Here is a 22,173-nt window from a genome sequence, read left to right on the forward strand (position 1 = left end):
AAAATGAAGAAATCAGCAATTTGTTCTAAATTATGAAAAGTAAATAATAGGACATTTTAAATTCATTTAAAAATGTAGTTAAATGTAATTAAATAAATAAAACGTTAAATAAATAATTGAATAAAACAAAAAATATGTAAAACTTTCATTTGTTTAAAAATGTAGTTAAATATAACAAGAAAAAATGTAAAAGCTTTTGATATAGACAAATAAAACATTTAAACCTGTTTATAATTCATATTTAAAATGTAGTTAAATGTAACAATAAGATTATTAATAAAAATAATAATAAATTATTTTGAAATGCAATTTTTTTTTTTTTTGCATTTAAATTGCATTTGCAATTGCATTTTAAAACATTTGTAACCTGTGCTGGCAAAATGAGTCACTTTTTTTTTCCATTAAGAAACTTTCAAAATGATGCATGATTTTTTAAAATCGGCCAAGCTCAAAATCTGAAATACTGTAAATTGTGTATATCGGGATTGAACGCTCTCTGAAAGATGCATCTTTATGTGCATGCATTCAGGTGTGTCAGTCAGCGCTATCATTTTTTTTTTTTTACATCAGCATGGGTTTGAACATCACATTTCACTGGTTCAGACTCATACCATTCACAAAGCTGGAATGCTACACTTTACAACTATAACTTGTGCTGAGGAGAAGCACCAGTCGCGATTAATCCCACCTAACATTAAAGTTTTTAAATATACTTTTATATTGCAATCATTTCACATTCTATCATCAAATGAATAACATAAAGAGAGTATATTTTTTAATTTTGTGAAATTTTTTTTGCGACTGAAGTTGACTATCACTGATACCAGTATTACTGACATCTCTAGAAAATTGTTCTTTTTTCCTTAATATTTAACCATTGACTAAAGCCATTCAACATTACAGTATAAGTGAGAGCTACTGTATCAATTTTAATACTTATTAGTCTGAAAAGTCTCCCATTTGATGTGGTCATAAAGACGTTCTGCGACTAAAAAATGCACTTATTGTCAAGGGAAAAAAACAGACAGAAGCAGCAATTGTGAGTGGGGTTGCCAACCCTAGCCCCACCCCTGCGTTAAATATTTTTAACAACGTTAAAATGGAAAAATCAATGGCCTGCATGAATGCGCTAATTTTGACAGCACTATTAATTACTATTTGGAGCACTGGGATTGCTAGACAAGGGCTTAATGAACTCATTTTTGTGAAAACCACAAATTTGACCAAAATAGACCATTTGTAGGGGTTTTTTTGCACCTGTAGCTCAACATTAACCTGTACATTTTGCCAGCATGGGTCACATTTACAAAGGTTTTTCTTTTTTTTAATTTTGCCACACTTACCACTCTAGATATACAAAGAATACACACGTTTGAATTTGCCAATATTGGTCTATCACTAAGCAACAATTATTGACGGAAAGATACTGAATCTGTAGCAATTAGCAACCCAGATGCTTATTTGTCTGCTTACCAGAGGTCTAGGAATGGGTTTCTGGGGTTTCTTTGAGCCCAGTTTCTTCATAGCATTGTAGTACTTTTTCTGTTCTTCAGTCATGAAGATATCCTGACCTCCAAAGTATATAGACAAAAGCAGACTGGTTACAACCTGACAATCTTGCTTAACAACATGTGCTCAGATGGGGCACACGGCCATACAAACCCATAGCATTGCACAAAAAAGCTGTAATTAAGGAGATTTCACCATTAAGCACTAAATTGAAAGATACAGAAAAATACGGACAGAATATGAGATATCAAAAATGCAAAGAAAATGCATGAAAGTCAGCACTGTAGAGGTGAAAAAGAGAGAGAACACTTATCTTTTTCTTCTGCTGGTTAAAGTTGTCAATAATGACACCAATGAAGAGATTCAGAGTGAAGAAGGACCCAAAGATAATGAAGATGACAAAATATATATACATGTAGATGTTGTCTTCATAGACAGGCTGGTCCTCAACCTGCAAGCAGCAACAAGCAAAAAGTGACTCGCTTGAATAAAGAACCAACAGTGTCAAACTATAAAATACAAAAAAAAACCCCACACCTTTCTGGAATCCACAGCAGCATACATGATGTCCATCCAGCCTTTGAATGTGGCCTAGATCATATGGAGAGAGAAACCAAACTCAAAGCTATGCAGCGTAACCCAAACTCTTTCCCCACCATTGACAAGTTATCTCGTCCTTTAAGAGAAAACACTGTTAAATGCTCAGGGCACTATTATGCATCTTCTGAATGAGACCAGAATCTCATGAACACAGGTGAGGAAGATGCAGAAACAAGTATTCTCATATGTAAGCAGATGCATATGAAAAATATGTTATCAACAATAAACAGCATATAAATCAAAACTGCCTAATGTTACAGAGTGACATGTCAATCCAAGAAGTGGTAAAAGTTTTGGCTTTGGGGGTGCTGATGGAAGCAATCTACTCCTATGCTTTGATCATCGTACTGAATATGATCCAGATCTTTAATAAAAATGCAACTTTTTATCTTTTTGCTCAAAATCTTGCCTTTTTAGGAAACTTGCATTTAAGTGTTGATAAAAAAAAGAATGCTTGAAGCTAGAATAAAACAGATTCATACAACAAAATATCCTGGGGGCTATGAAAATTGAGTGAAAATGATTAAAAACGCTGGCGGTGACTGGCAACTTTTTTTCAAAAACTCTGGTGGGGAAAGAGTTTCATCACAGTTTCAACAGTTCATGTATTTAAGCAAATTAAGAGACTTGTGTTTACTGAGCGAGGTCATGGTGGGTATTTAAACAACTGATATACAAAAGATTTGAGATGTGAGATGACTTACCACTTGCAAGAGTGCAAGGTAACCTGCACCCACATTATCAAAGTTGATCTTTACATTCTTCCAGCGAACCTCTGTGTAGTTCGAATTGATGAGTGCAAAGCACTCTGTCCTGTTGTTGACAACGTCAGTTTTAAAGTACTCCTCTGATGTCTCATTGAAGCAGTAATAGTACTTCCCAGCGAACAGGTTGACACCCATAATACTGAAGATCAACCAGAAGATCAAACACACCAAGAGCACATTCATAATGGAGGGAATGGCACCCACCAAAGCGTTCACGACAACCTATAGAACCAAAAAAATAAAAAAAAAAAAAAAAAAAAATGGCCAATAAAGGGGGATGGATTTCAATAGAGTGTTTAAGAGAGAGAAATAAAAAAAGAGAAACAGAGAGATAGAGAAAGTGGGTGTTAGAGTAAAACTGAGCTATTCTGCTGTTCATATGTTAAACGTGCATATCTTCAAGCTCTTTTGAAAGCGATCCAATTTTACACCTTAGAAGGCCTAAAAACAAATAATCTAATAAACTAATCTCGAGAACAACATCTAGGAGTTTTAACTGATAAATGTTTACTAACAAATAAAGTGTAGTAAAATCTGGTGATTTGTTGATCAATATCATCTTTGCATGTACTGTATATACATGCAGATATAGAACCACTTATATGTATTGTTCGAACAAATTGAAGAGGTAGAGGTTTAACATTTACTCTACAATTACTGTGCCAACCCCTTAATAATGAAATACTCAAAACCGTCCAACTGTAATTTTTCGTGCAAGAGCATGGAGATAAATACACAAATATATTGCAACTTAACATAGAATCTAAAGATGACAGCACTAAGATGATGTAAACTGGTATGGCTTGGTTCCCAAACAGAAATTAAGTTAATTAATAAAAAGTGTGCATTAAAGTGGCAAAGGTTTTAGAGACAAAACGCCAGGAAACTCTTTACATTAGTGTTTGATGAAATGTTTTATTTAAAATCAAATTTTAGCAGTTTTTATTACAGCAAGGTTCAAATTTACAGGATACCTGCAGTGGTTTCTTTCTGTCTGCGAGCTGCATGCTGGACATCACATGCTCTGCTTATGTCTGCTTCTCATGACTTACTTGCTACCTTATTTGCAAGTCAACATTGTTCCCCATTCAGTGATTGGTTAAAAGTATTATTATAAAGTTCTATATTATCTAAAGAATCCAGAATTCTACTAAACATGATGAGTTTTCAAAAATAAGAATGGGTAGCAATTCATGCTTGACAATGGTGTATCAAGTAGTAAGAAACAAACAGAAGCAAAACAACACCAGTATCCAGAGGATATGTGGAATTCAATTTGTATACCATTGCCACTTTGATTTATTACTACTCATACATAAATGCATAACCGCCAAACACTTTTTTTTTCTCTTGCCATACCAGTATACCACTAAGAGAAAACTACCTGCCCCATTTGTGGTAGAAATGTAAAGGTAGACATTGTAGAGGAAGACTCCCACCCTCCCGATCACCTCTCACTCACGGTACACACAAAAGCTGTGATGTCAGCACACTGTCTGGTTGAGTGATGTCAGAAATGATCAGCCAATAATGGTGCATGCAGGGCCTCAATCCTAGCAGTAGCCATGCCCCCCCCCCCTCCATTTATACTTTTAAATACATAGTTTACAACGTCAGCGATTTGTAATAAGTCATTAATTAGTGATCCTTACACAAGGAACTCAAGGTTCCTATTCTGGCTTTCATAAATAAGTAAAACTTGCATTCATTTGTGGTATTTTGAAGTGTAGGAAATGTTTAAAAGTTCTCAGAGATTAAGTAAAAAGCTACTAATTCTCTGGTAGTGAAATCTGACCTGTACATACTCCTTCTGGCATTCAGGCAATCAGTGGCGCTTGTTCAGCAAGCTGGTGTATATATGTGACCCTGGACCACAAAACCAGTCCTAAGTAGCACGGGTATATTTGTAGCAATAGCCAACAATACATTGTATGGGTCAAAAATTGCCAAAAATGAAGTAAAGATCATGTTCCATGAAGATATTTTGTAAATTTCCTACCGTAAATATATCAAAACTTTTTGATTAGTAATATGCATTGCTAAGAACTTCATTTGGACAACTTTAAAGGTGATTTTCTTAATATTTAGATTTTTTTGCACCCTCAGATTCCAGATTTGTTACAGTTGTATCTCGACCAAATACTGTCCTATCCTAACAAACCATACCATACATCAATGGAAAGCTTATTTATTTAAAAGTGACTGGTTTTGTGGTCCAGGTTCACATATATATATAAGAATAAAACGACTCAATACATGAGTCAATGAGATGGTTATGCAATCACGGGGGGGGGCGTGACTTTCTTCTTACACCTTCAAGAACATGCATTCTACATGATATGCAATGGCAAAGAGATAAAACCAGATTATAAGCAACTGAGTGGATACAAAGAACATTAATGCAGTGAAAAAATAAACTGATTAGGCTATAGTATACTAGTTTTAAAGCAGGTTTAAATTCTATTCAAGTTCCAGTGATCAAAGAATTATTTAGAAAATGTTCTACTGTCTTCTGATGATGGTTTTTATTGATATTGCCTATTAGTCTTTAATGTTTGGCTTAAAGAACTGAAAATTACGTATTTTTATGTATTCTGGGGGATCGAAATTAATTAATTTAATTATTCTCAAATGACTGGAGTAAGGATGTAGGAGTTGGTGGATAAGTATTAGGTTGCAGAAAAGAGCAGGGTGAAGACAGAGCATGGGAATTAGGGGTTCAGGCTGGAGGACGACTTTAGAAAATGGCAGAGGTACTTTGAGAGAAACAGTTAAACTTTAATGCATTTGGATGCTAGAAACATCACAAAGAGTCCTTCAGCTAGTACTGTTGCATGAATGGTAACCGAACAAAAGAAATGAATGGTTGTGATGAGGCAGCTTCACATAATATCCCCTCTCATCTTTATTCTAAAAACCATAAGTTTCCCCAAAAGTTGCTATAAGACTATTTGCGATGTCAATTGAGTGGAAAAGGAATTTCATGATTCTTCTAGACAACTAACAAATCAATAAAAGGAAGCTAAGTCTTCATATTTGAGCTGCATCATGACGCAATGTTGAAAAGGTTTTCCATGAGGAGAGTTTTAAAATACATGCACTTGAAGGATAGGTTTAGCCAAAACAATGTTTGGATTTCCAGAATCCTGATAGGTTTGCTTATTCCTCTGTAGCTGTGGTTTTGCTTTCTGCACAATGGTGGTTTTCGGCATGCAGTCGTGTTCTCACAGAGTGACTGGCATGCATAGGGCAGCCCTGGATCTTACCCTCATGCCCTCAAACCGGGACAAAGCTCTCAGGGGCCTGAGAGCCCTCAAAGTCCTCAGGGACTTTATGGGGCCCAAGTCTGAGTAGCCCAGCGCATTAGCTATAAGGCTGACTATAGACACCTATACAAAGAGAGAAAGAGGAAGGGAGGAAGAGAGAAAGAGATGGGCCAAAGCGTTAGAGTCAAGGAGGACGTCAGGGAGAAAGAGAGAGGACCCTACGTTGACACTGAGCTGGAGAGGCAGTAAACAGATATATACATACATATAGAAGAGTTTGCTCATGTATGTATGCATATATGTGTACTCAACAACAGAGAAAGAGAGAGAAGGAGAGAGATTCAGGTTAAACATGGGGTTAACCAGTCATAGGTTACTGTATGTTGGGCGACCCAAATGTTTGCACTTTTGATCTTAGTATGCGATTCGTTTTTGGTATCGCAGGCAGACGAAGCTTGGAAAGCAGCTTACAGCAAACCTGGAAGGAAACTTTTGGTTGAGAAATACAAAAAAACAGAGGTGAAGGGACACATTTAGAGAAGAGGTGTGCACAAACTTACAAGCACGTTCACTGTACTTTGTACACACAAGATACGCACAATACGTACAAACACCAACCGCGTACGGTACACACGAGACCATTCGAGAGTCATTAGGGTAACAGGGCAGTTTGGGAGAGTAAGGAGGCAGAGAGAGAGAGGAACTCCTGTAAAAGAACAAGAGAGTCCTAGCAGAGACCTTACCCTGGCCCCTCACTTCCCGGCCCTCTTATGCCCCCTCAGGCCCTCTGTGTCCATCAGCACTATAGAGAGACAAGGTTACAGTGCCTGTCAGGGACAATAACTAGCAATCGGAAACACTTTCGTTTAGGACTTATATCCACAAACACATGGAATCAAACACACAATCGGCCAAACATCCAAAATAGGCTGTCTATATAAATGTGGGCAGTCATTTAGACGTGTAAATGGTATTGACGACAATACCATGTCAAGCATTTCCAAATGACCCATTTTTTCAAGTTCATTTACAAACGCAGTTTCATGTAAAAGTTTGGGAACCCCTTGCAGAATCTGTGAAAATGTGAATAATTTTAACAAAATAAGAGAGATCATACAAAATGCATGTCATTTTTTATTTAGTACTGACCTGTGTAAGATATTTTACATAAAAGATGTTTACATATAGACGAGACAAAAAATTAGCTGAAATGATTAAAACAACCCTCTTCAAAAGTTTGGAAATCCTTGGTTCTTAATACTGTGTGTGTTTTTTTTGTTTTGTGATGGTTGTTCATGAACAGTTAAACTGAGCACTGTTCTCCTGCAGATTCTTCAGTTTTACAGCGTCTTTTGGATATCTGAACCCTTTCCAGCAGTGACTGTATGATTTTAAGATCCATCTTTTCATACTAAGGACAACTGAGGCTCAAACACAACTATTAAAAAGGTTCAAATGCTCACTGATGCTCCAAAAGGAAATACGATGCATTAAGAGCTGGGGGGTGAAAACTTTTTGAATTTGAAGATCAAGTAAATTGTACTTAACTTGTCTTCTGGGAAACATCCAAGTATCTTTTGTTGCTTCCGAAGGGCAGTACTAAATGGCAAAAAATGATATTTTAACAAAATAAGAAAACATTCTTATATGGACATCTTCATCCTGTTCAAAAGTTTTCACCCCCCGCCTCCTAATGCATTATGTTTCCTTCTGGAGCATCAGTGAATGTTTGAACCTTTATTAATAGTTGTGTTTGAGTGCCTCAGCTGAAAAGATGGATCTCAAAATCATACAGTCACTGCTGGTAAGGGTTCAAATATGCAAATGATGCTGCAAAACAGAAGAATCTGCAGGACCTGGAGGATTTTTCTGAAGAACAGTACTCAGTTTAACTGTTCAGAACATTAATGAACAACCATCACAAAACAAAAACAGTCATAGATCATCTAGGTAACCACCATGGTATTAAGAACCAAGGGTTCCCAAACTTTTGCAGGGGGTTATTTTAATAATTTCTTTTTTTCATATTTTGTTAAAATTATTCACATTTTCACATATTCTGCAAGGGTTTCCCAAACTTTTGCATAAAACTTTTACATTTTGCATTTGTTCATTGATTTAATAAGCAAGGAAAATTTCCAAATCACTTTCAAGATGAAAAAGCAATGTTTTGTAAGCATTAGTAACACTCTACAAACATGTAAATAAATTAAAAACCATTTAATAATTCAGTTATTAATGGCATTCATATGTTTGTGAACTACTGCTGGATTTTAAACCTTAAAACACTATAAATGAGTATAAATTAGTCAATATAAATGTTGAAATTTTCTATGTGGCTTCAACTAAATTAAATATCTATGACAGATATAAAATTAAAATTTCAATATTCTCACATTCACATTTTTCATGATTGCACGATTTACTTTAAGTAGTTTGAGCTGATTCTATTCTGTGAACGGGGGAAATACAATGAAATGCATCATATATCTAAAAATAAAACAAGTTACCAATGTCTGTTGTAACAATGTTTCTGTTCTACAGTAACGTTTCTCCATAACATCAGTACATATATAACAAGAATAAATAATTTTTATTACTATATATATTTTGGAAACAATCAGTCTGAAGACAATGACCACTGACCTCAGAGCAGACAACAAGGACCAAAAGGAGTATAATAGAAAAACATGTTTGTTCGTATTGAGAAATAATGTAATTAATTGCCAAAAAGGACTGACAGTACACCATGAAATACTCAAAACTAAGGCATATATGATCTGCAGAATAATCCATCTGATGTGAGGCAGTGCAATGGATAACAGCTGTGATTCCTGGATGTTACTGTAAGTTACTTACATCCACAATGAAGAAGTCCAGCCAGCACCATGCATTGGTGAAGTATTTGACAAAGCCATAGGCCACCCATTTCAGCAACATTTCCAGGATGAAGATGTATGTGAAGACTCTGTCTGCATATTCTAGAATGATCTGGATGGTTTTCCTTTGTTCAATGTATACATCCTCAAATGCCTTAAAAACAAAATAGAGAAAGGGATTTTTCTTACATTTATTTAGCACAGTGTTTCTGAATGTTCAATTCATCTCTGTAATTTTTAGAATATTAATTAACATGAAAATGTTTTCAATTTACATTTCTACAAAAGTCACTTATGGAAATGAAATCTTGATGCAAGTTTGTTTTGTTTGATCAAGTGAAGAAAGATTTATCAACTGCAGTTTTCCCCACAGTCAGTTCCTGACATCACCAAGGTGTGGCACTGCAACCCCACTTACATAAGCTTACACTTTCACTTTTTTAATGGGAGTTTGGGCACGATCCCTAACAGTAGCTGTGAGAGAGGCAGCAGAATCGTCTGCATGTGGGGCCATTTCTACAGCATTTGGCTACGGTCCCTAAAAGCAGACATGAGATACTGCAGCCCCAAGACAGACTGCTGAGGTGCAGGGGCTGGTACAGTGCAATATAGCCATTAGCTACTTACATAGATCATATACCACACAATATGCTATGCAGCCTCAATCACATTAAAATCCACCTGCACTAGCATTATATCACATTAGTTTTCCACATATACTTTGTAAAAGGTTGAGATATCCACGCTGTGTCCAAGTATCTTTATCTTAGTCTTTAATTCCTACAGCTCCTGCTGATCTTTATCACTGATGTGCTGATTTTTATCTCTGATTTACTCATTTCTTAGATCTTTAATAACGTAAGAGGTTATGAATTGGCATGGACATTTTTGAGGTCTCCACTCATTATCTAATTTATACAGAATTAAATAACTAATTTATCTGTAACATGCATAACGTTTATTTGCATCACTTTCAACGATTTGGGTATAAAATTGGGCCTGGAACTCTTTCAAATGTTTTTTTTTTTTTTTTTTTTAAATAAATATCCCCCCCTTTTTAAAAATGGTAAGAGAAAAAAGATGCTCAACCTTTAGATGATGTTGAAGCGTAAGTTCACTCAATCCCGTAAGAACTTTGTTCATCTTCTGAACACAAATTACGATATTTGTGATGAAATCTGAGAGCTTTCTGACCCTGCATAGACAGCAGCGCAGCTACCACGATCAAGGCCCAGAAAGGTCAACAAAATAGTCAATGTGACATCAGAAATAACAACTTTTTTCAACAGTTTTTTCTCTTCTGCATCAGCCTTCGACGCGTGTAGCTCCATAAAATTAAAGTTGAATCACTGATGTCACATGGACTATTTTAACAATGTCCTTCCTACCTTTCTGGGCCTTGAACGTGGTAGTTGCATTACTGTCTATGCAAGGTCAGAAAGCTTTCAGATTTCATCAAAAATATCTTAAGAACTATCTTATCTTAATATCATAATTTGTGTTCCGAAGATAAATGAAGGTCTTGTGGGTTTGGAGCATTAGGGTGAGTAATTAAAGACAGAATTTTCATTTTTGAACTGTCTCTTTAACCTCAGAAGATCAAACTAAACATTGCATGAATTGTTACCCTGTTGTTGTTGTAACCCCAATGTAAAATCCTCTAAATGCATTTTAAATCTTTTTTCTGCGATTTTGTCATTTTCTAGAAATATGCTTTTAATAAATGTGACCCTGCACCGTAAAACCAGTCATAAGGGTCAATTTTTTGAAACCAAGATTTATACATCATCTGAAAGCTGAATATATAAGCTTTACATTGATGTATGGTTTGTTAGGGTAATAGGACAACAGGACAATATTTGGCTGAAATACAACTATGAAAATCTGGAATCTGAGGATGCAAAAAATTCAAAATACTGAAAAAAATTGCCGTTAAAGTTGTCCAAAGGAAGTTTTTAGCAATGCATATTACTAATCAAAAAATAAGTTTTGATGTATTTATGGTAGGATATTTACAAAATAACTTCATGGAACATAATCTTTATTTAATATCCTAATGATTTTTTGCATAAAAGAAAAATCGATAATTTTGACCCATACAATATATTTTTGGCTATTGCTACATATATATTTGTGATACTTAAGACTGGTTTTGTGGTCCAGGGTCACAAATAACAAATAACAACATTAAATAATATATAAAAATAACAAAATACAACAATAAAGTAACAACTATATGTCATTTACACCTTGGCACTTTTGAGAAAATTTAAGCAATAATGAAAACTTTGGAAACTATATAGTGTTGTGTGGATGTGTATGACCTCACCAGAGCTCCAGAGCTGAGCAGAATCATAAAAATGATGAGTGTCTCAAACCAGTTGTGTTCAACAATGAGGTAGCAAGTTTTCCTCAGAAACCACCAATGCTTTCCCCAGCCCTCAGTAATAGGCACGTCACAACATTTGTACCGTGCCACACAAGCTGAAAACATATTACACATCTAATAAATACACATTTACATCAAATCAACACTCAAAGTGTATGCTTCATTGCCTAAAACTGCTTTACCAGTAAAACTTAAATATGTAATACAGTATACACTATGCCTGTCAATTTAATGTGTCAATTTTGTAGTTTTTCAATATACATTTGATTAATAGTAACAAATTCAAACAATTACTTCAAATGATAAATATCATAGACAAAGTATCACATAAAAAATATTAAAAAGTCAGATTTATATAAAGAACATTTACTTTCAAACAAACACGCATGTATTGCTCACCATCAGTCCAGCAGGGCTCCGGGTCTATGTACTCCTCCACGACCTCCACTACAGCCATTTCTTCCTCATCAGGTTTTATGTCGATAGTGCTTCCCTCTGAAGAGCTGGTGTCATCCAGCTAGAGGGAAAGAAAACACATAGATCAATTTATCAATTTATATTTTATTTAATGTGATGCATTCTTCCACTTTTATTATATCATTTTATTTCATCAAGAGCTTTCCAAAAAATACAGATAGCCACAATCAAGGTCAACACAAGGTGAGCCTGACTCCAGCTCTCTAATCACTGCTTTCTCCAGTGAAAACCTTCTGTTCCTGCAGAAACAATATGAACTCATACCTAAACATGAGTAACAGTAAGTCAAAAATTTAACCTTACTAGTAAGCTAGAAACTGAGGCCAGATGTGTCCTAGAACTAACCTTCATTGTTCTTCTGGGTGTCTAGCTTAATTAGCATTCACTCAACCCAAAACACAATTAACCTTGACTCTACACTAACTGAATTAACAAGGTTAAAAGCTATCATATACATATGCAAATCAGACAGTGATGAATGACTTTTTGCTGCATTTTATGCAAATCAGGTGTTGTGTATTGGTTTATTTTACAGTCACTTTTTTGTTATTGTACACCTGTACAAAACAGTTGTTTAACATGTATTTTATCTCTAACCAATAACTGAAAAAGGACCAAAAACAATATATTAACATCATAATCTAATATAATACAGTATTAGTTATTTTAATATTTCCAGTTATTATTATTTGGAAATAAACAATAATCTAAAAGTTGTGTTACATTATAATGTCTAATATAATATAATATAATATAATATAATATAATATAATATAATATAATATAATATAATATAATATAATATAAAAAAATAATATAATATAATATAATATAATATAATAGAAATATAATATAATATAAGTGGCCTATGCAAATTAATATTATTACTGATTTTATTCTAACACAATTTATACTAATATAATAACATTATATTATATTACATTATGTTATATTATTATATTATATTTTATTTTATATGTCACATTTAAGGAAGCAACCTTAAATGTGACATATAAACCTTGAGTCATCAAATTTACTGCAAGCACCTATCATAATTTATTAACAATGCACACACACACACACACACACAGGCACGTGATTACACCCATAAAAACATAAAAAACATATTCCTCAGCCTACTGGAAAAGCCTGACCCTGATTACAGCAGACCAGGATGACACAGCAGTTTTATAAAACCTGAATCGTTAATGCACACACACACACACACATACATATACCGGCAGTCGAAAGCATCAAAAGCATCAAACAACCCTTACACATCACCACTGCAGTCCTCCCTGAGCCAACCTGGCCAATCAAAAATAAAGACCCAACCAGCACTGCTCTGATTGGCTAACAGGAATGATCTACTGTGATGCCACTGGCTAGATGTTCAGCACGTGTAGTTCAGCCGTACTGGATCTGTTACGTGTAAACTGGGTCAAGGTGACCCAGTCTTTGCACAGAGACCAGGACAATGACAGAAGAGTCAGTATAAATGTATATGCGTCAATGATAAACATTTTAAAAGTGCATTATTTTTCTTACTCAGTTACTATTAGTCAATTCCCGTGAACTTATGCTTGGCCAAAGGTAAACTCAAATTTTTAACTACGTATGTTTTTGGGATGATAAGTGATCGCTGATGTTGTTTTCTGGTTCATTCTTGTGCCCAGTAGCAGGCTAAAACACACATAAAACAGTATTTATTAACTTTTAGTGGCTAGCTACAGTCGTTGTTGCTCTCCACAGATTTAATAACCTAATTTTGTTGAAACCTACACACAAATGCACATGTGCGAACACACACATACAAAGAAAAAACATTACATCATCTGGTGGACTGCATCTATTCTTTGGCTGAGTGGCTCAGCACTCAGCAGAAGCAGCAAGGCAATAAATCACAGGAATAGCACAACTCAACATTCTTATACTGCCTGCAAAGCCTTAATCCACCCATACTGCTGTAATTTGCAGCCCGTAATCAACTACTGACACTGACTTCTAGTCACGCTCTACAAACACATACCGCCATTGTCTGATCATACTCCCTAATTAAAGTTTCTTGCCATTTGATTAATTAAAATATGTGCATTTGAGCATAATGCATCTGTCAAAGTATCAGACACGAAATAAAAATGACTAGTTTGCTTCTTTAAGACTGTACAAGTCAATGCAGTCCTGATTAGCCATATTTATTTTAGTCATGCTCTACTGACTCAAGGAGCCTTCTTTTGGCACTTTATTAATAGAGAAGTCATCTTTAATCAAAAAAGCCCTAATATGGCCTTAGGAAATGTATAAAGAGATGCAACCAAATGTTAAACAATAATTTTCAATGTGCCAGGAACAGAAAGTATGTCTCTGCTAGAATACACAAACCAACTCTTTCTGAAAGTAAAATAATGCAAAAAAGCAACATGGGCTCAAAATGATGATCCTTGTGAATTCTGTACAGTAAGCAGCAGTAAGCCATTTTCAATTCCTCAAAGAATACCATATAGGCTACATGCAATTTTCTTTACTTTCTTTACTTTATATATATCAGCACATCAAAACCCTTAAAGGGGACATTCTCTTTTACATGGTGTTTGCATATAAATGTGTCTTAGCAGTGTGGACACAAGCACCCTACAATGATAAAAAATCTATTCACTCCCTTTATTTTAATCCCCAAAAAACCTAAACAGTATCAGTTATCAAGCTGTTCTGATTTTCCAAGAAGTATGACATCATACTGCTTTGGCCCCGCCCATGACCACTGACGGGCTGTCTCGTATTCGCATATTTTTGCCCTCAGCCAGTTGTACGCTGTCCGCCATTTTCTCCATGCTCAAGCAGCTGTAGCGACAACAATGTCTAGTAAATAATGCAGGTGTTTTATATTTGGATGTAAATGTGAACATATGAGTATTCATTTTCTCCTGACATCAGAGCCACTGAGGACGCATTGGATTAGTTTTGTTTTTGATGCTAACACGCTACCAAATACACAAACAACTAAAGAAAGTGGTGGAGTCAATAGTAACTCATTATCATTTAAAGTGGCATGCACTGAAACAGGTCGATGTGAACACAGTTGTTTTTGACAAGGTAAGAAGGGTGTTGTTTTTCATCCCGCCCCTCTTTTCTGTGAGGTGAGGAGCAGCACTTTAGCCGCGTTTAGCTGTGAAACTTGCTAAGTAGCACATTATTAAGAAAGCTGATTTGCAAAGATGCCTTAAAAACCCTTATACTGCCATAGGTGAAGCTGGATCACAAATGATTCGCGCAAACATAGAAGCATTTATGTAGATCGCCGTGCACATTTCCTTCAAAAACAGAGTAACGTTAATCCTCTGCAACTTCAGCGGCTCAGATGTCAGAAGTAAATGACGACTGCTATGTTCATTATTACATCCAACAACAAAACACCTCAATCGCTCAATCGGAGACATTCTTGTCTTCCCCTGCACCAGAGTCTACACAATGGCGGACTGTTGTCAGCTCACTCAGGGTGGGTCTAATGTAAGACAGCCGTGTCAATCAACTATCGCAGGAGTGGCCTGCATTTTTGTGACATCACACAGACAAGAAGCTGAGAATGGCTTGATTTGAAAACAGGGATATTACTTATAAAGATTAAAAAAATACCACTGGGTGGATTTTTATCATTACAGGGTGGGTTGTGTACACACACTGGCAATGCATATTCATTAACAACATGTAAAAGTGAGTTTTGAATACGATGACCCCTTTAAGATTTCAGCATTTCCCTATTCAAGTAGTTAGGAGTTGGTCTTGCACGCTGGAAAAAGCTACCTGGAGGCAAATATGGCCAACAAGTGAATTGACTTTCCTTAAAACGGTCTTTAGTAATACTCACATCTTTGCTGTTTTCCACATCTGACTCGCTGCTGAAGTCCTCTGTGTTGAGGTTCTCAAAGTCCGACTCTCCCACAGCGATGGGAACCCGTACCGTTAAGTTGGGGTTGTGTATGAAGGACATGGGCTCTTCATCAATCATATACTTTCCTACACTGCTACCAATGCCACTTGTGGTGCCGTTACCGTTCTTGGGGTAGTTCAGATCGCCACATTTGATGTCAACACCGGTGTGGTTACCTATGATGTTGAGTTTTTTGTCATACATGTCATCAAGAGGTTTGTCTTCATCCTCCATAGTTTTCTTCTTCAAGATGTGGGCCACCAGCAGCCGTACATTAACTTTGAACCAAGCGATACCCTTCTTAATGCGGATCACTGAAATCTGTAGGTTGTTCAGTTCACCGTCATCATCTGTGGCTGCCAGATTATCAGCACTGAAAGAGCTGAGCAGCAAGGCCAAGAACAGGTTCAGCACCTGATCAAGAGAAGATCAGAGGTTTAACTTTCACATATGATGAAGACTTGAAGTCCACAAGACCTTAAGATGTCCCATTTGTTATTTTTTGGTTCAACCATGCTTAAGCCCTACCCTTTGACTGCAAAGCATCCTATACTTCAGTTTGCACCCACCATTATTTTACCAATGTGCAAACCTCAACGAGGCCTGCAAGCATCCTTTTGAACCACAAAATGACAGGAGGGATATTTCTTACAGTGAGGAAGGAAATTGTGACAAAAAAGCAGCAGGAAGAAAACACCACCAAATTTCCAATGACCATCACCATCATAAATACAATAAGACACATTGTTTGTCCAGCCACCTCCATACAGTCCCACATGGTTTCGATCCACTCTCCACACAGCACCCGGAAGACAATAAGGAAGGAGTGGAAAAAGTCGTTCATGTGCCAGCGGGGCAGCTCGCAGCTCTCTGCGATCCTACACACACAGTCTTTATAGCTCTTTCCAAACAGCTGCATGCCCACCACAGCAAAGATGAAGACGATGATGGCCAGCACCAGGGTCAGGTTTCCCAAAGCTCCCACAGAGTTACCAATGATCTTGATCAGCATGTTCAGAGTGGGCCATGATTTAGCCAGCTTAAACACCCTCAGCTGTATGAGATAAATGTTTGGGATTCACAAAAGGTTCAGAATCAGAAAATATGAGACATTTAACTCTAATCTATAATGAAGTGTATTACTAATGTATTACTATGAAAACATGCATGGACATGTCTTCATTCATAACGCACCAATCTGAAGGATCTCAGCACAGACAGCCCCTCCACATCAGCCAGCCCCAACTCCACCAAACTCAGGCTCACAATGAAGCCATCAAAGATATTCCAGCCCTCCTGGAAGTAGTAGTAGGGATCCATGGCTATCAGTTTCGCAAACATTTCAGCTGTGAAGATACCTGTGAACACCTGAGATAAAAAGAAAACAAAAAAAGATGCCATTATGATGACCTCAACAACAAAAATTGATTGTGTATGTAACATGAACACTGTGAGATCACTAAATTGGATATGGGGAGCAATAGATAGGTAGTGGAAGACAGTAGGAAATGATGGTGAAAGACTGGTTTAATGCAGGCTGCATTTTCAATGTAGGTCCATCAGATACAGAGGAGCAGACATCAGTGCTGCACTGCCAGAGACATAACTTAAAATGGAAATGTGGGACAGGGTCCAGTGTTGCTGCTCATTACAGAAATGGGGAGATGGTTAGGACTGAGAAAGGAAACGACTGAATTTAGGCCTGTTGATTGATTAAAAAAATGCAATTAAATTAATTACATGGTATGCAAATCGATTGAAACTACATATAAACTTTTGTTAAGAAAAGTTTCAAATAATGGTATTCAAAAGCACATTTTCACAGCAAATGAAAAGAGTCAGAATATGTGTTTTGTATCAGTTTAGAAAAAAGTACATTTAGACCTTTATACCATTAATACCACAGAAACAATAAAACATTAAAAATAAAATTCCAAAATATAATTGAAATAAAATAAACAGAATAAAAATAATCTGCTGCTCATGGTGCGTAATTAGTTGCATTTTATCAGATTTTCTTTATGCAAGTAGTATTAATTCCAGAACCATAATCAGAAGATCCTACAGAAGTTTCTAACAGAGGTTCGAAAGACATTTCTTTTTCGCATTCAGTTCAGTTTTGCAATGAGTTGTTTATATGGATGTGCAATTATGTTACAGATTACTTTGGTCATTTCTTTGGTATAAAAGAAAAACAAGGAGAAAAAAAAGAAAACATTCTTACTAGGTTTCCAACAGAAAGCACTTCTTGAAAGTGTGATGTCATGGGATAATGCTCCATGGCCATGAAGACTGTGTTCAGCACAATACATATAGTGATAGCCAGGTCTACAAACGGATCCATCACTATGAGGTTCACTATCTCTTTGATCTTTATCCATAGCGGACAGCACTCCCATATCAAGAACGTGTTGGCAAACTTATACCAGCAGGGCGGACATTTTCTCTGAGACTCCTCCAGCTCTGTGGTGACAAAAATAATAAGGAGAAGAGAGGACATTTTTAAGACCTGAGCATGAAATATGTAATATGGATCTACATGGAAGTACAAAAGTACTTTATTATTACTGATTGTATATTAGTACTGTTTTGGTATCATACAGACAGACAGATATTATACAATACCTTCCACCAGCGTGTTGGTGACAACAGTCATTGCGCTGTTGGCTCGTTCTTTCCGGCTGAAGGAAGTATTGAGCTGGTCCACTGACACCATAAGAGAACCTGAGTGTTTTCTCTTTCCCTCCACCTCTGTAGTCTGTGGACAAGACAAAGAAAAATCAGAGATGTGATTTGTTTCAAGAAACATTTTAACCCATGCCAACACACATGCACATGCTGACAAAAACACAAGCCCGAATTAACCTGCAACTTTTATTGATTGTTCCTTTTAGACACAGCTGAATTCTCTGATACATTCTTAAGTGGATTGTCTCTGTAAAACATTCTGTAAAGTATTGTACCGAAAGTGTTTTAAACTGGCTTTACTAGAATTTGATTTTTGCACGACAATTGCATATGGACCTACCATAACTAATTCTCTCACAAACACCCAACAGTAGCCTGTCATACACTACAAGTCAAAAGTTTTTGAACAGTAAGATTTTTAATGTTTTTTTAAGTCTCTTCTGCTCACTAAGCCTGCATCTATTTGATCCAAAATACAGCAAAAACAGTACAATTATAAAATATTTTTACTATTTTAGTAATATGTTAAAATGTCATTTATTCCTGTGATTTCAAAGTCACGATCCTTCAGAAATCATTCTAATGTTCTGAGTTGCGGCTCAAAAAAACATTTATTATTATTATGTTGAAAACAGCTGAGTTCAATTTTTCAGGTTTCTTTGATATTTCTATTAATCAAATAATCCTGATAATAATGATAATAGAAAATGTTTCTTGAACAGCAAATCAGCATATTAGAATGATTTCTGATCATGTGACACTGAAGACTACTAATGATGCTGAAAAGTTAGATTTGATCACAGGAATAAATTACATTTTAAAATATATTAAAATAGAAAACCGTTATTTTAAACAGTAAAAAAAAAAAAAAAATCAAAATGTAACTTTGGATCAAATAAATGCAGGCTTGGTGAGTAGAAGAGCCTTCTTTAAAAACATTAAAAATCTTACTGGTAGTATACATAACCTTCAGTTAAAATGAATGCAGATTTCTAACATTTCTAAACACTAGATGAAGCATATATAAATATATATATATAAATTATATAAGTAATTGAATGCTTGTGAGTAGTGGTTCTCAGGACCTCAAGATCACTAAAATTATTTAAAATAAGACAAACAAGATATTTTTTATTTTAATTCACCTGCTCAACAACTGCTTTTTCCTCTCTATATAGAACCTTAGTATTTGAGAGTCTAATTATAAGTGTGATTTCTAGACCTGGAAAAGTAATGCAATTTAAAATCTCATAGCTCTATAGGCGTTTTATGAATACACAGTACTGTGTAAAAAGTCTTAGGCCACTAGTATTTTCACCAGCTAAAAAATGGTTCAGTTATTTCTATCTTGTACTGTAGTGTGTCAGTAGGAAATATCAGTTTACATTTCTAAATATTCATTTGTCATTAATTTTTGTTACAGTTATTGTTTTCTCACCCTTGTCACTCTACATCTGAGATTTTGAATAAGAGACACCTATTTATTTACTTTAGTTACAAGAGTATTCATTCGTCACTGCTAGCTGCTCAAAGGGTTGCCTACTTGTTCTCCAGAGAATATCATCATGCAAGAAGAAAAATCACACATTGCTTAGGACCCAGTTTTCACTACCATTAGAAAAGTCTCTTGAATATCAATTCACTTGTAGGTGTTGATCAAGACAATTTTTACCTGTTTATCTTTACTTTCAAAGATCATCTAAATTTTACAGCGCAATTACTTAGTGACAATAGCATGTTCAGTTGAGTATCTGAAACAGCATGCTATAAAGTTGGGTGAAAACTGGGCCCGAGGTCATGCATCCCACACAGGAGGAGAAGGCAAAGAGAGTATAAGGATGTCAATCCACCATGCTAACTAAAATGAACCAGAATGCTGTTATTGGAAAGGTTAGGATAGGTTTTTCTTGCATCACACTTTTTTGGAGGGAGCAGAGTGGTCCTAAAGTTCTGAAAAAAAAATTGAGGTGGAAAACGTCATATATGTAAAATAAATAAATAAAATGACAAATTTGCAGTTGTGGTTAATGTGAACGAATGGGTTAAGTGTGACCTGAAGAATATTATAAGTATGTAGCAATGTAATTAGTATGTAAATTGGGTTGAAAGGGGAGGGGTTACAGCATATATTATTTTAAAGCTAGGCATTAATGTGCGCAAAGAGACCCCTCTCCCAATTTCTTTTTTGGATTGGCCATGCCATTCACAGAGGGAGAGCGCTGGCAGGCAGTGGAACTGGAAGGTTTGCTGATCAAGACTTGCATGAAAATTAAAATACAGAGACAAGAAAGGTAGTTGAGGGGCTGAGAGAGAATAGACAGACTAGAAACTCAGAGACTTAAAAGGAAAGAGTCAAAATGGGGTACAGGAAAAGGGAAAGAGAAAGGAAAAATCTGAACTGGAATCATAATCGGCCACTCTTGTCATGCCTATACTCTGAACCTGCCCCCTGTGGACGTCCTTACACTGTCATCAGAAGCTGCCTTATCTATTTTCACCTCAGGCAGTAGCCGGCCAGGACCAGGCCCAATCAGAGACACCACTCCGTTGCAGTCCACCGTGCTGTTTCTTTTGCAGCCTGGGTGGGGTGCCAGTGGGTTAATGCGTGAGGAACCCTGGCTGTAGCCGCTGTAGCTGCTGCGCCTGTACGGGACAAAGAGAGAGCCACGGCGGTCTTCGCTCTCCTCGACCGTGCTGTGCTCGTCATCTGCGAACTCGTTCTCCGAGCCCTTAAAGCTGAAAATACTGCTGCGGCGGGACATGAAGGGCGAGCCAGGGATGCTCAACAGGGACTGTAAAAAATGCAGGAGAACATAAGAAAAAGCCATTTGCATTGCACTGATTTTACAATTTTCTGAGTGGTCTATCGATGACTCCACATATGTCTTTGAAGCAGCCCACCAAATAGTGACTCATTTGGAGAACAATAACTGCTGACCAAAGTCATTAAATGAATAATTAAACAGCTAACTGCAAGACACTTCTGGTATACAGAGAGCCATTGTTCTCTGTTCTTTTAGAACACAGAACCAAATAAAGCTGATCAATGTTTAAAATCAGTAGGAAATTAAAACAGACCATGTTTCTTGTCTTATTGCACATTCTTCATTTTTGTGTTTTTTTAGGACTTTTTTAATTAATTCATTAATTCAGCTTATTACAAATAAATGTTTGTCTTTGTAACCTTTTAATCTTCTTCATAATATTTGTAATAGCTAAAAAGCGTTGTCTTGGTTAACTAAAACTAACACTTAGAAATTTGTTCTTGTTAATTGAAATAAAGCTGAATGTAAGATTGAATGCTAAAAAGACTGCTAAATTAAGAAATTTAAAAATATTACAATTAAAAATAAAAATAAAATTAAAAACCTATAAAATGACAGAAGCACACAACACAATGGCTAAAAATAAAAATATTTATATACAGTTGAGGTCAAAAGTTTACACCCCCCTTTCAGAATAATTAAAAATGATTCTTAATCCTGTGTTGTTACCTGAATGATCCACAGCTGTGTTTTTTTGTTTAGTAACAGTTGTTTACGAGTCCCTTGTTTGTCATGAACAGTTAAACTGCCTGCTGTTCTTCAGAAAAATCTTTGCAGCATTTTTGTGTATTTGAATCCTTTCCAACAATGACTGTATGATTTTGAGATCCATCTTTTCGCACACA

The 22,173-nt window shown here is 35.9% G+C and overlaps 1 protein-coding gene across 2 annotated transcripts in view; it reads right to left on the reverse strand.

Annotated features, from left to right (window-relative positions):
* The window catches only part of scn8ab (sodium channel, voltage gated, type VIII, alpha subunit b), a 64,882-nt gene that overhangs the window by 5,991 nt on the left and 36,718 nt on the right, over positions 1-22,173 (reverse strand). The window contains exons 12-25 of one of the 2 annotated variants that reach the window (XM_051111958.1): positions 20,969-21,295; positions 18,441-18,573; positions 18,040-18,278; positions 17,010-17,183; positions 16,513-16,869; positions 15,753-16,229; positions 11,810-11,927; positions 11,351-11,505; positions 9,002-9,175; positions 6,143-6,265; positions 2,814-3,098; positions 2,047-2,100; positions 1,823-1,960; positions 1,474-1,578 (exon numbers count right to left, since the gene is read on the reverse strand). In XM_051111958.1, the coding sequence (XP_050967915.1) occupies positions 1,474-1,578; positions 1,823-1,960; positions 2,047-2,100; positions 2,814-3,098; positions 6,143-6,265; positions 9,002-9,175; positions 11,351-11,505; positions 11,810-11,927; positions 15,753-16,229; positions 16,513-16,869; positions 17,010-17,183; positions 18,040-18,278; positions 18,441-18,573; positions 20,969-21,295 (2,859 nt within the window). The remainder of the gene's footprint in view (positions 1-1,473; positions 1,579-1,822; positions 1,961-2,046; positions 2,101-2,813; positions 3,099-6,142; positions 6,266-9,001; positions 9,176-11,350; positions 11,506-11,809; positions 11,928-15,752; positions 16,230-16,512; positions 16,870-17,009; positions 17,184-18,039; positions 18,279-18,440; positions 18,574-20,968; positions 21,296-22,173) is intronic. The other variant, XM_051111959.1, reaches the window with a different exon arrangement.

This window comes from Labeo rohita, chromosome 6 (genome assembly GCF_022985175.1).
Source record: "Labeo rohita strain BAU-BD-2019 chromosome 6, IGBB_LRoh.1.0, whole genome shotgun sequence".
Taxonomy (NCBI): domain Eukaryota; kingdom Metazoa; phylum Chordata; class Actinopteri; order Cypriniformes; family Cyprinidae; genus Labeo; species Labeo rohita.